At 37.5% G+C, this 15,430-nt stretch overlaps 1 protein-coding gene across 1 annotated transcript in view; it reads left to right on the top strand.

The window, feature by feature from the left end:
• The first annotated feature begins 208 nt into the window (after positions 1 to 208).
• Positions 209 to 15,430, top strand: part of LOC150091645 (isochorismatase domain-containing protein 2-like) — a 57,614-nt gene continuing 42,392 nt past the window's right edge. The window contains exons 1-2 of the mRNA XM_090384951.1: positions 209 to 390; positions 4,319 to 4,574. Coding sequence (XP_090241077.1) covers positions 213 to 390; positions 4,319 to 4,574 — 434 coding nt within the window. The 5' untranslated portion in view covers positions 209 to 212. The remainder of the gene's footprint in view (positions 391 to 4,318; positions 4,575 to 15,430) is intronic.

The raw sequence follows: 15,430 nt of genomic DNA, 5'->3' as shown, positions 1-15,430 counted from the left end.
TATGTGTTCGTGCCCGAACAGGGTAGATGATATATCTTATTTCAATTGACACCTGCGACTCTTACTACAAACTTGCTGATTCAACAATTTTGCATTTTGTGCGAGGCTATCTATCTTCCTTATTTATAGAACTAGAGGTCGCTTATTTTTATGAGATATTAAGGTATTTAATCGGCGTGGAACTCAGCAATTTATTTGTAAAAATGGCTTCAATGTGTAGGTTAGGTACTCTTGTTCCAAAGCAAAGTGCAGTTTTGTTATGTGATTTGCAAGAAAAATTCCGGAATAATATTCAGTATTTTCCACAGATTGTAACAGTAGCAAACAGATTACTCAGAACTGCTAAACTTCTTGATATTCCTGTTGTAGTTACTGAGCAGTATCCCAAAGGTAAATTTAGTTATTATGCCTTAAATAAATCAAACGAAAGATAAATTGCACGGTTTCTGTGTCAAGATGCAGTAATATATTTCCGTTTATGCTTGTTCGGCCATCGGAGCAGGAGGAGAATATAATTCTACTAGACTTGTTTCATTGTAGCCGATATACTAGTTAATGGAGGAGGCGCCCATGTGGAGAGACAGCTCTTGCAGTGCAACAAAAAATGCACGGTTCGTTAATTGTTACCCGGAGACTACACCCTCAAATGCAACTGACGAGAAGAGTGAAGATTCAGTTCCACTATGCGCAACAAGAGGAAAGGGGGAGGACGTAGCCGAGCGGTCGGGGGCGAGAGTGTAGTAGCACACGCTCGTTTAGTGGACTGTTCATGATCGCGTGATCTCTAAATAAGGTTAATGATTGTATGCACGCTTTATTATAAACCCTGACCTGGTGGCCAGTATAAACAAGATGTTATGGCTCAGTTCTCGATATAGTATTTTAATTTAAGAAGTGGGGTTCCCAATTATCAGGATTAGCACCAATTGATTTTGCTTTTCATAAAATGACATTGATGAAGGGTGTGGGTAGAGGACGTGATGTCTAAATTTGCAGATGTGTAAAGATTGGTAGAGTAGTTGATGATAATCTCCAATCAGAGCTTCTCCAGAGTGATCTAGATTGGCTTCAGGGATGGTCAGAATAATGACAGCTATGTTTTAATCCAGCAAAGTGTAAGGTATTACACCTGGGGACAGTAACCCAAAAATAACTTATACTTGGAGTGGAACTAAAGCCAGTAGTGGAGGAAAGGGACTTGGGTGTTATGATACGGTCAGACATGAAGTTCTCCAAGCATTGTAGAGAGGTTGCAAGAAAGGCCCATGGTGGCCTATCAATGATTGATTGAACATTTGCTAGTAGAGATAAGGGTGTCATAATCCCATTATATAAGGCTCTTGTTAGACCACACTTAGAATACTGTGTTCAAGTATAGAGACTGCACCTAAAGAAAGACATTGAGCTTCTTGAAAGGGTCCAAAAACCTCCTGGTGAAAATGCTCCTGGTGAGATTGGCAAAAGGGTGTCCATATGAGGAAAGTCTTTGAGTATGTGGGTTGCAGAGCTTGGAAACTAGACACCTTAGAGGAGACTTGATTGAGGTGTTTAAGGCTCTGAGAGGCAAAAGTAAAATGAATGAGGATAAAATATTCATGGTTATAAATGATTCTAGAACTATGGGCCATAAATTCAAGTTACGGGGGGGGGGAGATGTTTAGACTGGATCGAAAAAATTTTATTATAAATTACTGGAATAAGTTATGTACATGGGTGGTAGAGGCTGACAGTTTGGGGAAATTCGAAGGTCAGCTGGATAATTACTATGGGAGGAGGGAAACATAGGTTGTGTATTTTCTTTTCTTTTATTATTATTATTATTTTTTTTCTGGCTGGTGCAGCATAAGCCACGTAGCCATTACTAATACAACAAACTTTAGTGTGCCATGAAACCACTCGAATGAACTTCATTTTAACTGAAGGAATTTCACAATTGACAATACAATTGAATTGAATGTGTTTGTTTATTAAAAACAAATTAAATATATCATATATATTTTAATAGTTATTAACATTTTCACCCAGATTGCAATCATTTACCTATTTTACTCATACAAGCTATTTCATTCCAGATCTTATGATTACCATAGCAAACTTGAAACAAGATGCATATTTGCATATGTGTGCTGCATTGCCCTTGCCAATGTGTGATACACTGGCAAGAGCATTGGTGTTCCTCCACATTTATAGTATATAACAAATAAGTCTACTATTGGTTAACCAGATTAAGTTTTCATATACTTGGTAGATACACCACATTATTTAAATGGCAGTTCATTCTAGCTTCATAAGGTGGTGAACCTGCCAAATGTATGAAAACATTTAATCTGGTTAGCCAATAGCAAATTTAGCATTACTTTTTCATCTCGATGCTTTTCATGACTGAGCAAATTTTTGTTGTTGAGATATCAGATCTTTTGAAGAGTTATTAAACTTTCAACACATTAGTAGTAGCATTAAAAAAAAAAAAAAAAAAACTCCTCCCATTTCACCCCTCCATTCATTTCAAATGCCTGTCCAGCTCAGCCTTAAATTTATTTAGGCTATCAACTTCCACAACAATAGATGGAAGTCTGTTCCACCAATCACCTCCCCGTCCCATAGAATAGATGTGTGGAAATTTGCCTTTACCCGCTGGCTAAAGGCAAATTTCTGCACATCTATTCTACAAGTCTTTCCTCAGTTTGAATCTATGCCCCCTCAGGTTCTTAATCTGAGCAAGAGAAAATCCCATCAGCATTCAGCTTACTCAACCCATTCAAGGCCATATACATCTCAATCTGATCACCTCGCATGTGCCTATTCCCCATATGCTGCAATTTGCAGAACATAAGCCTTTCTTGGTAAGAGCATCGCTTTGTTTCCCTCACCAATCTTGTTGCCCTTCTTTGTACTCATTCTAGCAACTCTACATCCTTTAGGCCTCCAGACCTGTACACAGTACTCAAGGTGTGGCCTGACCATTGCCTTGTATAATGGGATAATCACCTTGCTGTCCCTGCTAGCAAAATTCCTATATATCATTAACAAGGCTCCGTGACCTGCCCTGGCAGCCTGTCTGCACTGCTCAGCAAACTTCATATCTGACTGCACAATTATCCCCAGGTCTTTTACACTTGACTGAGTGTATTGCTACACTCAGTCAAGTGGATTATTGCTACCTATGTACAGTACTTTGCATTTGTCAACGTTAAACTTCAGTTGGCACTTCTCAGCCCATTTGCCCAACTTATCTAGATCCAGTTGGAGTAGCATACTGTCATTAACAACCATGCCAACCTTTGTATCATCTGCAAACTTTGACATTAAGCCTGATATACCTTCATCAATATCATTGATGAATACACAAAACAAACAATGGGCCCAGCACTGAACCCTGGGGAACTCCACTAATAACATTTGTCCACGAACAGTCCACAGTGTCCACTGATTGTCTCCCACTCAACCATCCCTTTATCCAACACAAGTTAAACTAACAGGTCTATAGTTACTTGTCACATTTTGAACCCTCTTTGTGAATTGGTGATACATTTGTACACCTCCTGTCCATGGGGATGCCCCCTGAGTCTAAAGAAACTCTCATAATTATGGCTAAAGGTTTGCTTACTTTTGCTTCATTGATGTTCATAATAATAAACCTACATTTGAAATAATATGAATGTTACCATTACTAACTTTAAGGTTATCCAAAAAAGTACCTCTGAGGTTGGGTATGAATATACCCAACCTCAGAGGCCTGTTTGAAGAAGTATCCAAAAAAGATTCTGTAGTAATTTAGATAATGTTAAGTTGGTTTACTAAGCTTTAAAAGTTTTAAAATTTGGAAATTACCTGGAAAATAATCATAGTAATGCGTAAATATGATTTCCTCAAACAGTCAGAACTAACATTTTTACAATGTAAAGGTAATCTTTACATCATGAAATAACATCATAAGATAACCGTACTGAGTTAACAACTGTACCTGAATAGTTTATAATTTTTATTCACTGTGTTGTCCTTGTGGAACTTAGTTGAGGCTTAGTTTTCTTGTAAAATAAAAGGAATGGGCACCAGTCTCTCTGTTTTTTTTTATTTATTTATTTGTTTGGTTTTTTTTATTATTTGTTTTTTTTTTTATTTATTTGTGTTTTTTTTTATTAAATTGATGACCACTATGATTTTCACCAGCTCATATTATTATAGTTTATAAATCCAGTAATAGTATATCGTACTGTTACAATATACAGCTACTGGATATACAGTTACTGTACTATTACAATATAGATGGAACTTTAGTATATAAAATTGTGACAAATATGGCATTTGTTATTTTCAGGTCTTGGTTCTACAGTTCCTGAATTAGGTTTAAAGGATTATCCTGATGTTACGCCTATATCTAAGACTCAGTTTTCCATGCTAACTAAAGAAGTTTTAAATATTTTAAGAAACAATACTTCTGAAGTGAGGAATATCATATTATGTGGTATTGAAGCTCATGTTTGTGTCCAAGGGACAGTATTATCACTCCTTGAACAAGGTTTTGGTGTTCATGTTATTGTAGATGGTTGCTCTTCTAGAACTATGGTTGACAGGTAAGAAAAATAGTGTTTGAAAGGTAATTACAGTAAAGAGTCCTGTTATAACAGGGAGCCATTTTGGTAGATAGCACTGTTTTTGGCAGCTTCAGTGTTTTTTACATTCTATTAAAAGCAATGAAAATTTTTTCAAAAATTGTATTAAAATTAAACATATCTATGGGTATTATAAACATAAATATAGCATAACATAGTAATGATGCTACCATTAATTTTGTGGTGAATACACAAAAAAAAGACAGTGATACTTTACTAGAAAGGAAAGCAGATGAACAGTGAATTAAAAAAAAAAAAAAAAACAGCAAATTCTTTGTCTCCTGTTTGGAGACTAAATGGCTAGACACTTCCTTCAAAGCTTTATGTTAATGAAATAAAGAAACATCACCGGTATAAGGATGATTTCTGTGAAATAAACAAACTATACTATAAACAATTCCTAGAATTTAGTCTGTCATCCTTTACCAAAATCAAGTAGAAGGATTACATCCAATTTTATTCTTTCTTGGGATCCTTACTTTTGCTTGTAGCATTAGCAACAGATGCCAGTGTCACTAACCATATATAATAATATGGTAATAATTAATGTGTTAGCATTTTAATGATCAAATAAGCTGATCAGATTTAACCACATATTAGTTTGGTTAAAAGAATGATCATCAGAGATAGTTTTGCTTGTAATAGTTGCTGCTTTGTTCAGAATGATTCAGTAGGTAAATTACTACAATTGATACAAAACTAGTATCAGGTTAGTTATTTAAATAATTAAAATAATAGCACATTAATTGTTGCAGTCGGCGTTACTCTGTTTAGCTGTTTGCACTGACATGTTACTGCATATGCACATTGTGACCGTTAATCTGATGTGTCAATGTCACTTGTTCTTGGAGAAATGGGATGAAATTTTCTCCAAAGTGCACTAGATGACATTCAAATCCGTATCAGTGAGGAAATGGGTAATAGTTTCTCACGCGTGTGTGTGTGTGGTCTCCATTAATGAGATTGTGCAGATTTTCCATTGCCCATATTTGTGTATTCTGCTTGTGATGTAGTTAAGTGGCCAGTGTGGGAGTGTAGTATTGCATGTGACTGCTAAATATAGCCTATGATCGTATTCTTGTCAAAATGATCACTTATGGATTCCTCTGATTTATCTGGTCATGATAGAGCATAAACAGAACATTATTTATTTATTAACATAAACATGGAGGTGAAAATTGGCCTCATATAAACCAGATATTTTGAAGAACTGCAGAATTTCCTTGAAAAATTGCAAAAATAGAAAAAACAATGGAAAAATTGCAAATATTAACTCTAAAATTTCTTGGGTGCATTTGCTTAGGCTCTGCTGCATTTGAAAATATTGCCAGATTATTTTTTATTTAGGAGTCTGTTGGTCAGTACTTGCAACATGATTACAATTTCACAGATTTGGAAAAATATCATAATTGACATGTTAACACGTGCACCGTTGTTTGTTGGCCTCACTTTTCTCTTTCTGCTGACAATGCCTTTTGATCACTGAAGTTATTGAATGCTCTCAACAACTGGAGGAACTTTACCAGGATATTTCACTTGATCCTGAGTTAGTCTTAGACAGAGTTAACACACTGAGCATGTGTACTTCAGACATTTGTTGAATAGTGCTTATGCATCCTTTGTACTACTCAGTTTCATTGCACCGTATTCAGTTAGAGTTTGTAATAGATTTTTGTATAATCTACTACAGGCCCGTGACCTACAGGACTGTTCACAGTAATGACTCTGCTGCGACCACCTTTATCTCATACTACACGAACCTATCACAGCAGGTTTCTAGGGTCTTAAAATCTCATGGGATAAAGTGCTTGCAACTCCCAGGCAGGAATTTACGATCCCTTGTCTTCAAAGTAAAAACACCAGTACCCATCTTGCTGCAGAGTGGAATAGTCTACCGAATTTCTTGCCGTGACTGCACTAGTTGCTTCGTCAAGGAAACTGGCAGAAGACTCAGCAAATGTGTTTCTAAACACGTAGAGCAGATGTAGAACACTCGGCCATTACTGAGCACTTCTGGTCGACACAGCACGACATTGACCCATGCCGCGATGTCATGGTTATTGATTGGTTCTGCCATTACCAGTGCCACGCCTGGTTGGAGACACTGCACATCTTGTGCTCTAATACTTCATTTAACAGAAGCAGAGGATGTCATGTCCATCCTATTACTGAAGAAACCATCCTTATAGCTGACAAACGTTGGCATTCACAATGTTCCCATATGTCATAGCCACAAGTTTTGCCTTCTAGTAGCTAATTGTTGCATCACACAGTTCACCATAAATGACTACCATCACACACACACACACATAGGTTTTGTATTCCTAGACTTTTAGATTAATGGTTAAAAACTGATGAAGGGCAACATACTCTCTGAAAGCTCTTTTTGTATTACTGTTTACTGTATGTATTTTAACATTAAACCTGTTTTAACTGTAACTTTTTATTTTTATTTTCCGTTCCGCTCTGCATCACATAATAAGAAAATATAAGATTATTGTATGTGCTCATGAGTATCACTTAAAAGTATATTTTTATCTGTTATTTAAAAAGCTTTTACCTGTGAATATTATTACTATGGCATATGTACCATAGTAATAATGCTTAGAGATACTGAGATAGAACAGAGCATTCATACTCTTAATATTCATTAAGAGTTATAAATGCTGAAATGGAAGAGGGCGAAATATTCAGAAAAGAAATCCTAAAAAAAATTAATGGAGAATGAAATAGAAAAACTGCTTTATCTATCTGATAATGACAGTCTCTCTGTCATTATTTAAAGAGTAGTGAATTTTCAGAAAGATAAGCAGCTTCTGGAGGTGGCTCAGAATTAATGGATAAAAAAATATGAAGTTTTATGAGCAGTGCAGACAGGCTACCAGACCAAGTCGGCGCCTTCGTAGCCAGATGGGCAGGAGCAGCAGTGCGTAGCACACGCTTCTTGATTAGACCGGGGTTCGAGCCCGTGACCACCAAATACGGAGGATGCGGAAAGGTCGGAATGACCACCGCATAACTCCGGAGCAATATGGGCTTAGTTGCTAATGCTCCTAAAAACCAAATAACAAACAAACAAACAGAGCAAGTCATGTGATCTTGTCAATGATATACAGGAAGTTTGGTGGCAGGGATAATTAGGTGATTATCCCTTTGTATAAGGCAATGCTCAGGCCACTGCTTGAGTACTGCATACAAGTCTGGAGACCTCATTTTAGGAAGGATGGAGAATTGCTAGAGCGAGTATAGAGAAGGGCAACAAGATTGGCAAGGAGAACAAAGGGGGTGCTCTAACCGTAAAAAGCATAAATTGTGCAAATTTCAGCAACTGGAGACTAGGCACCTGCGAGGTGATGTAATTTGAGGTGTATAAGGCCTTGAGTGTATAATTTGAGGTGTATAAGGCCCCCTCAGGTTCATAATCTGTCTCAGATTATGAACCTGAGGGGGCATTAATTTAATAAATTCAAATAAAATAAAAAAAAAGAAATTCAAATTGAGGAAAGACAGTTGTAGAATAGATGTGCTGAAGTTTTCCTTTAGCCAGTGGGTAGTTGATTGTTGGAACAGACTTCCATCAATCTTGTTGTGGAAGTTGATAGCTTAAATAAATTCAAGGAAGAACTGGGCAAACTTTTGGAGTGAAATGGGAAGTGAGTTTTTTTTTTTTTTTTTTTGGCTGATTCTAAGTTTGCTTTCTTGCATCATATGCCTCTGCCAATGCTAAACCATCCTCTAAGACAGTAATTCCAATCTTTTAACACTCAAGTTAAAACTCCATTACATTCAATAGCAATCAATATTTAGATGCACCTAAATATTGATTGCTATTGAACGTAATGGAGTTTTTCATAATCTTGTTGCACACTGGTTGGGAACTACTGTGCTACAGGATAATTGTCTTCTATTAAGGAGAAAAGGTTACGAGAAAATTCAGTAAAATTACTTGTGCTTATTGACTTTTATTTCTTTCCTTTTCAAATTATTTTCTCTCAAATAAATTTCAGACCCACATAGGCATTTTATTGCATTTTAACAACAAAATTCTTTGAATACCCATTACTGACAGAAAAAACTGAAGGGTTGACAGAATTCCAGTTATCAGTTGCCTCAATCACTACTCATCTCAGTTGTCCTAATTATTCGCTACATGATTCTTTTCACTTCAGAAGTGGTACTTGAGCATATGTCTGCTCTGATATTTGCTGAGAGAGACAGTAATTTGGAATATCTTCTTTGTAGTCTTCTCTGACTTAAACTCTCTACCTCATTCTGTCAAATTCATCTGTTACTTCTCTCTCTCTCTCCCCCCCTACACTAATCACTTGAACTCTTTGCTTCCTTTCTTTGAAGCTCGACTTTCTCCAGTCCAACTTTTCTAACAGTGAGGTAACTTTCTTAGGTGATTTTAATGTTCATAACTCCAGCTGGCTTCACTTTTCTAGTTGAACAGACCCAACTGCAATTACGAATGACTTCGCATAGATTGTTAATTTACTTACCAGAACACACCAGATAATTCCAATCACACATCCAGTACTTTGATCTTTTTCTCATGAACAACCCTGTCAGAGTACACAGTCAAAATGAGTGGTTCTGTAGGCACCACAAATTACAACTTGGTGATGGTCTCTTCTTCAATGGAGCCTTTCTCTTGTGGCCATTCTCAGCCTTGTGGTGTTTGGCATTACAAGAAATCAAAATTGGATGATCTGTGAGATTTCTATTCTTCTTTTTTCTTGTTTGGATTACTGTTTTAAATCTTCTGGTGTCAGTGTTTGCTCACATCGTGTCAGTGAAATCATTTTTGTGAAGATGAAATTGTATATTCCACACTCCACCTTAAAAACTTGTCCTTTATCTAAACTGGTTTACCAATAAATGTGCTAAGGCTGTTCAAGATAAAAATGTTGCATATCAGAATTGGCTAGCATCCAAATCTCTAGGTTCATTTTCAAACTATGATAAAGCCCACAACAGTTGTAAAGCAGGTATTACTCAATATAAACCAGATTTTGAACAAGCTAAGAGAAGAAAATTTTCTTCTTGTCCAAATGGTGGTTAAGCATTCTGATCTCTTGCCAAATATATTGGCCGCAACTTTTCCCAGCCATACTGTTAAAATCTGATGGCTCTTTTGCCTCCTCAGCTAAAGATAAAACCAACTTATAGCATCTTATATAGCATCCTATTTTCTTCTAACTGTTGACAATAGTGAAATTATAGTAACCTTATAATACCGTGATAAATCTGACTAAAAAATGAATAGCAAATGCTTAGAAAACGGTACTCACCTTGTATAAATCTGCAATAAAATTTTTTTTTTTTTTGGTAGATGGTGGTTAAATTTAGGTTGGAAGAAGCATTAAAAAGAACTAAGGCGGGAAATGGGGTGAAAATATTTTAAACAGATTTTAAAATGAGTGCAAGGAAGTGGAAATGCAGATCTCCAATCCTTGGTTGTCATAAAGAGGTTAAAAAACGTAAATGAAAAAAGAGAGAAGACCGGTGGTGCCAATAGTCGTTACGAAGGACTTTCGTGAGTAAACCGTCATCAGTTGGCAAATGGAAGAAAAGTGAGCGCATGTTGTATTTAAAGTTATCTAAACTCCCATGATGCTCTTTTTGACACGTGAGAACTTTAGCCGCAAGAGGTTCCAAGCCGGTGAAAGGTTGAAGGGAAGTTTAGCATTAATAATGTTGAGATCAGAATGGTGTCGGTACCATTCGATGGTGAGGGCTTCATATTGAAGAATTCTGTAGCTCGATCTAAGTTTAATAATAGTGATGGCGGAGTCAACAAGGGGGGTGTGGTTGTGGGTTTGAATAGGTTGTTAACTCAGTGCAGGATTGACTTGTCTTGAAACTGATGAAGTGGTAGTATGCGCAGGTATTGGAAGTTGTGGAGGAACCGAATTTGGTGGTAGTGCTACCGATGTAACAGGTGTCGCAGTTTGGTTGACATTTTATGAGATATATTAAGTTATTGAGATCATTGATGGGATATTTGTGTGTATCTTTGTAAGAATTAAATAGGGAACCTAGTTTATTGTAAGTGGAGAAGGTGAGGGAGATGTCTGTATCTTTGAATGTACGTCGGAATTGTGCTGCGAGTTCACTATGGTAAGGGAGAACTATGCGAGTATTTGTCTTGTGACTGTGTCTGGTGGGATTATTAATACTGTGTTGGATACTGTGGATATTGTGTGTAGGATGAGTTGAGGGGGATAGCTCCTGGCTATGAATTTATCAGTAAGGTATTGAAGTTCATTGTGTAGATCATTTTGTGAAGAGGTGAATTTGATAGCGTTGTAGATTTGGTTGTGTAGGATGGCTTTTTTGGTACTAAGGGGATGATGTGAAGTGAAATGTAGATATTTACTGGTGTGCGTATTTTTTCTGAAAATCTTGGTATTTAAATTTGTGTCCTTTGTATAAATAGTAAGATTAAGAAAATTAATCTGGTTGTCTGTTGCGATTTCGAGGGTAGGTTTAGCCTGTCATGTATTGTATTGAATTTTAAAAAAAGATTGTCTATGGTTGTTCTGTTGCCTATTATTAGGATATCATTGGCGTAGCGGATGTGTAATTTAATTTCAGAGGGGAAAGGTTGTAAAATTTGGTTTTCAATAGTAGCGAGATAAATTTCAGAAAAGGGGGCAGAAATGCCTAAACCCATTGGTAAACCAAATGTTTGTCGATAAATTTTATTGTTGAATCTAAAATATCTAGTGTCTAGTAAAAGAGTGGCAAGTTCAAGGATGTGGTCAACTGAAAGAGAGGTACGTTCCGTTAAAGTGTCATCAGCTGTTAGAAGTACGTGTAATGCTTGTAGGGTGAAAGGGATATGCACATTAGTGTATAGGGATATGACGTCAAAAGAAGCTAATATGACAGAACAAAGACAGAACAAAGAAATCAACCTCTTTCATTACAACAGATAGGTATTCGCAACAGCATTCTGCCCCACATGTTTGGAATAACCAAGTTACACAAACCTGGCCACCCACTAAGACCTATCGTTTCTTTTAGTAAATCAGCTTTTGCTAATTTATCCACCTTCCTTGTCAAAATTATATCCCCGCTCACTCAATTCTCTACATTCAAAATTAATAATACCAACCAAGCATTCCAAAAAATCAGCAACACCACCATATCCGACGAAGACGTATTAGCTTCTTTTGACGTCATATCCCTATACACTAATGTGCATATCCCTTTCACCCTACAAGCATTATGCGTACTTCTAACAGCTGATGACACTTTAACGGAACGTACCTCTCTTTCAGTTGACCGCATCCTTGAACTTACCACTCTTTTACTAGACGCTAGATATTTTAGATTCAACAATAAAATTTATCGACAAACATTTGGTTTACCAATGGGTTTAGGCATTTCTGCCCCCCTTTCTGAAATTTATCTCGCTACTATTGAAAACCAAATTTTACAACCTTTCCCCTCTGAAATTAAATTATACATCCGCTACGCCGATGATATCCTAATAATAGGCAACAGAACAACCACAGACAATCTTTTTTAAAAATTCAATACAATACATGACAGGCTAAACCTTACCCTCGAAATCGCAACGGACAACCAGATTAATTTTCTTAATCTTACTATTTATACAACGGACACAAATTTAAATACCAAGATTTTCAGAAAAAATACGCACACCGGTAAATATCTACATTTCACTTCACATCATCCCCTTAGTACCAAAAAAGCCATCCTACACAACCAAATCTACAACGCTATCAAATTCACCTCTTCACAAAATGATCTACACAATGAACTTCAATACCTTACTGATAAATTCATAGCCAGGAGCTATCCCCCTCAACTCATCCAACACACAATATCCACCGTTAAAAACAGTATTAATAATCCCACCAGACACAGTCACAAGACAAATACTCGCATAGTTCTCCCTTACCATAGTGAACTCGCAGCACAATTCCGACGTACATTCAAAGATACCGACATCTCCCTCACCTTCTCCACTTACAATAAACTAGGTTCCCTATTTAATTCTTACAAAGATACACACAAATATCCCATCAATGATCTCAATAACTTAATATATCTCATAAAATGTCAGCCAAACTGCGACACCTGTTACATCGGCAGCACTATCACCAAATTCGGTTCCTCCACAACTTCCAATACCCGCGCATACTACCACTTCAACAGTTTCAAGACAAGTCAATCCTGCACTGAGTTAACAACCTATTCAAACCCACAACCACACCCAAAATGTTTAGGCCAAAATGGATGTCAGATGAACTAATGAGGCATATGGCAGAGAAGAAAAATGCATGGGATACTTACAAATTAACACATGACACAGAAGCCTATGATAGATACAAGTTTCCTATCCAAGTTACAAAGGAGGTTAGGCAGGCAAAGGCAGATTACGAGAAATCCTTGGCAAGGGATGCAAAGAAAAACAGCAAAGAGTTCTTTACTTATGTAAACTCTAGAAGGAAAGGGATGAATCAGATTGGTCCACTTGATATTGATGGGTCAAGTGTTGATGATCCCGCTCAGGTGGCTAACAAACTAAATGAATATTTTGCATCGACATTCACACATGAGGAGTTATTCAGCGAGGGGAATGCCAGAGGTGTATTCAACTCTAGCAGTAAGTTACAGAATCTTAAAATAACTGGGAGTAAAGTGGAGGAGAAACTGTTGAAGATAAACACAAGAAAGGCACCCGGGGTGGATGGGATCTATCCAGTTATATTAAAGGAGGCAGCAAAGGAAGTAAGCAAACCCTTAGCCATAATTATGAGAGCTTCCTTGGACTCAGGGGAGGTACCCATAGACTGGAAATGTGCAAATGTGACCCCAATTCACAAAGGAGGATCAAAGGCTGACAAGTAATTATAGACCTGTGAGCTTGACTTCTGTTCCAGGAAAATTAATGGAGGCACTGGTTAAAGACGCACTGCAGGATCATTTAGACAAGACTTCAGTTATAGCTCAGACACAGCATGGTTTTGTTAAGGGGAAGTCTTGCCTGACCAACTTGATTGGATACTATGATGCAGTCACAAAAGAACTGGATGCAGGGAATAACTTTGATATTATATACTTGGATCTTAGAAAGGCTTTTGATACTGTTGCACATGGAAGACTGCTACACAAATTGGAGCAGTGTGACATTGGAGGCAAATTGCTGCTATGGATAAAGGGGTGGTTGAGGGGGAGAAGACAGAGAGTGGTAATCAATGGACACTGCTCATCGTGGACTGATGTTATTAGTGGAGTCCCTCAGGGCTCAGTGTTGGGTCCATTATTGTTTTCTGTATTTATAAATGATATTGATGATGGTATATCGGGATTAATGTCCAAGTTTGCAGACGATACAAAGGTTGGCAGGGTTGTCAAGGACACTACTGACACTATGCTTCTGCAACAGGATCTGGAAAGGTTGAGCAGATGGGCTGAGAGGTGGCAAATGAAGTTTAACATTGACAAATGTAAAGTACTACACATGGGAAACAGCAACCCCAGAGCAACGTATCAACTCTATGGTACAACACTGACAGTGGTAGAGAATGAAAGGGACTTGGGGGTGGTTGTGCAGGCAGATATGAAGTTCTCTGAGCAGTGCAGACGGGCTGCAAGAGTAGCTCATGGAGTATTGTCAATGATATACAGGAATTTTTCCAGCAGGGATAAGGAGGTGATTATTCCATTGTATAAGGCGATGGTCAGGCCACACCTAGAGTACTGTATACAGGTCTGGAGGCTTCATTTCAAGAAGGATGTAGAGCTGCTGGAACGAGTACAGAGAAGGGCAACAAGATTAGTGAATGGAACAAAGGGGTGCTCTTACGAAGAAAGGCTTAAGTTTTGCAAATTACAGTGTCTGGAGACCAGGCACCAGCGAGGTGATCTGATAGAGGTGTATAAAGCCTTGAATGGTTTAAGCATGCTCAATGCTGATGGGATTCTTCCTCTAGCTCAGAATAATCACCTGAGAGGGCATAAATTCAAATTGAGGAAAGACAGATGTAGGATAGACGTGCGGAAATTTGCCTTTAGCCAGCGGGTGGTTGGTTGGTGGAACAGACTTCCATCCCTTGTGGTGGAGGTTGATAGCCTAAATAAGTTTAAGGCTCAGCTGGACAGGTATTTTGAACGAACAGAGGGGTGAAGTGGAAGTGGTTTTTTTTTTTTTTTTTTGGCTGATGCTGCATAAGCTTGCTTTCTTGCATCAAATGCCTCTACTAATGCTAATGCTAATACCCCCCTTGTTGACTCCGCCATCACTATTATTAAACTTAGATCGAGCTACAGAATTCTTCAATATGAAGCCCTCACCATCGAATGGTACCGACACCATTCTGATCTCAACATTATTAACGCTAAACTTCCTTTCACCGGCTTGGAACCTCTTGCGGCTAAAGTTCCCACGTGTCAAAAAGAGCATCGTGGGAGTTTAGATAACTTTAAATACAACACGCGCTCACTTTTCTTCCATTTGCCAACTGATGACGGTTTACTCACGAAAGTCCTTCTTAACGACTATTGGCACCACCGGTCTTCTCTCTTTTTTCATTTACGTTTTTTTAACCTCTTTATGACAACCAAGGATTGGAGATCTGCATTTCTACTTCCTTGCGCTCATTTTAAAATCTGTTTTAAAATATTTTCACCCAATTTCCCCCCTTAGTTCTTTTTAATGCTTCTTCTAACCTAAATTTAACCACCATCTACCAAAAAAATTTTATTGCAGATTTATACAAGGTGAGTACCGTTTTCTAAGCATTTGCTATTCGTTTTTTTTTTTTTTTTTTTTTCTA

The sequence above is a fragment of the Mastigoproctus giganteus genome, chromosome 1 (genome assembly GCF_048544385.1).
Source record: "Mastigoproctus giganteus isolate SK-2022 chromosome 1, ASM4854438v1, whole genome shotgun sequence".
NCBI classification, from domain to species: Eukaryota; Metazoa; Arthropoda; class Arachnida; order Uropygi; family Thelyphonidae; genus Mastigoproctus; species Mastigoproctus giganteus.
The sequence above is the reverse complement of the archived record's forward strand: the minus strand, read 5'-3'. Positions and strand labels throughout refer to the sequence as shown.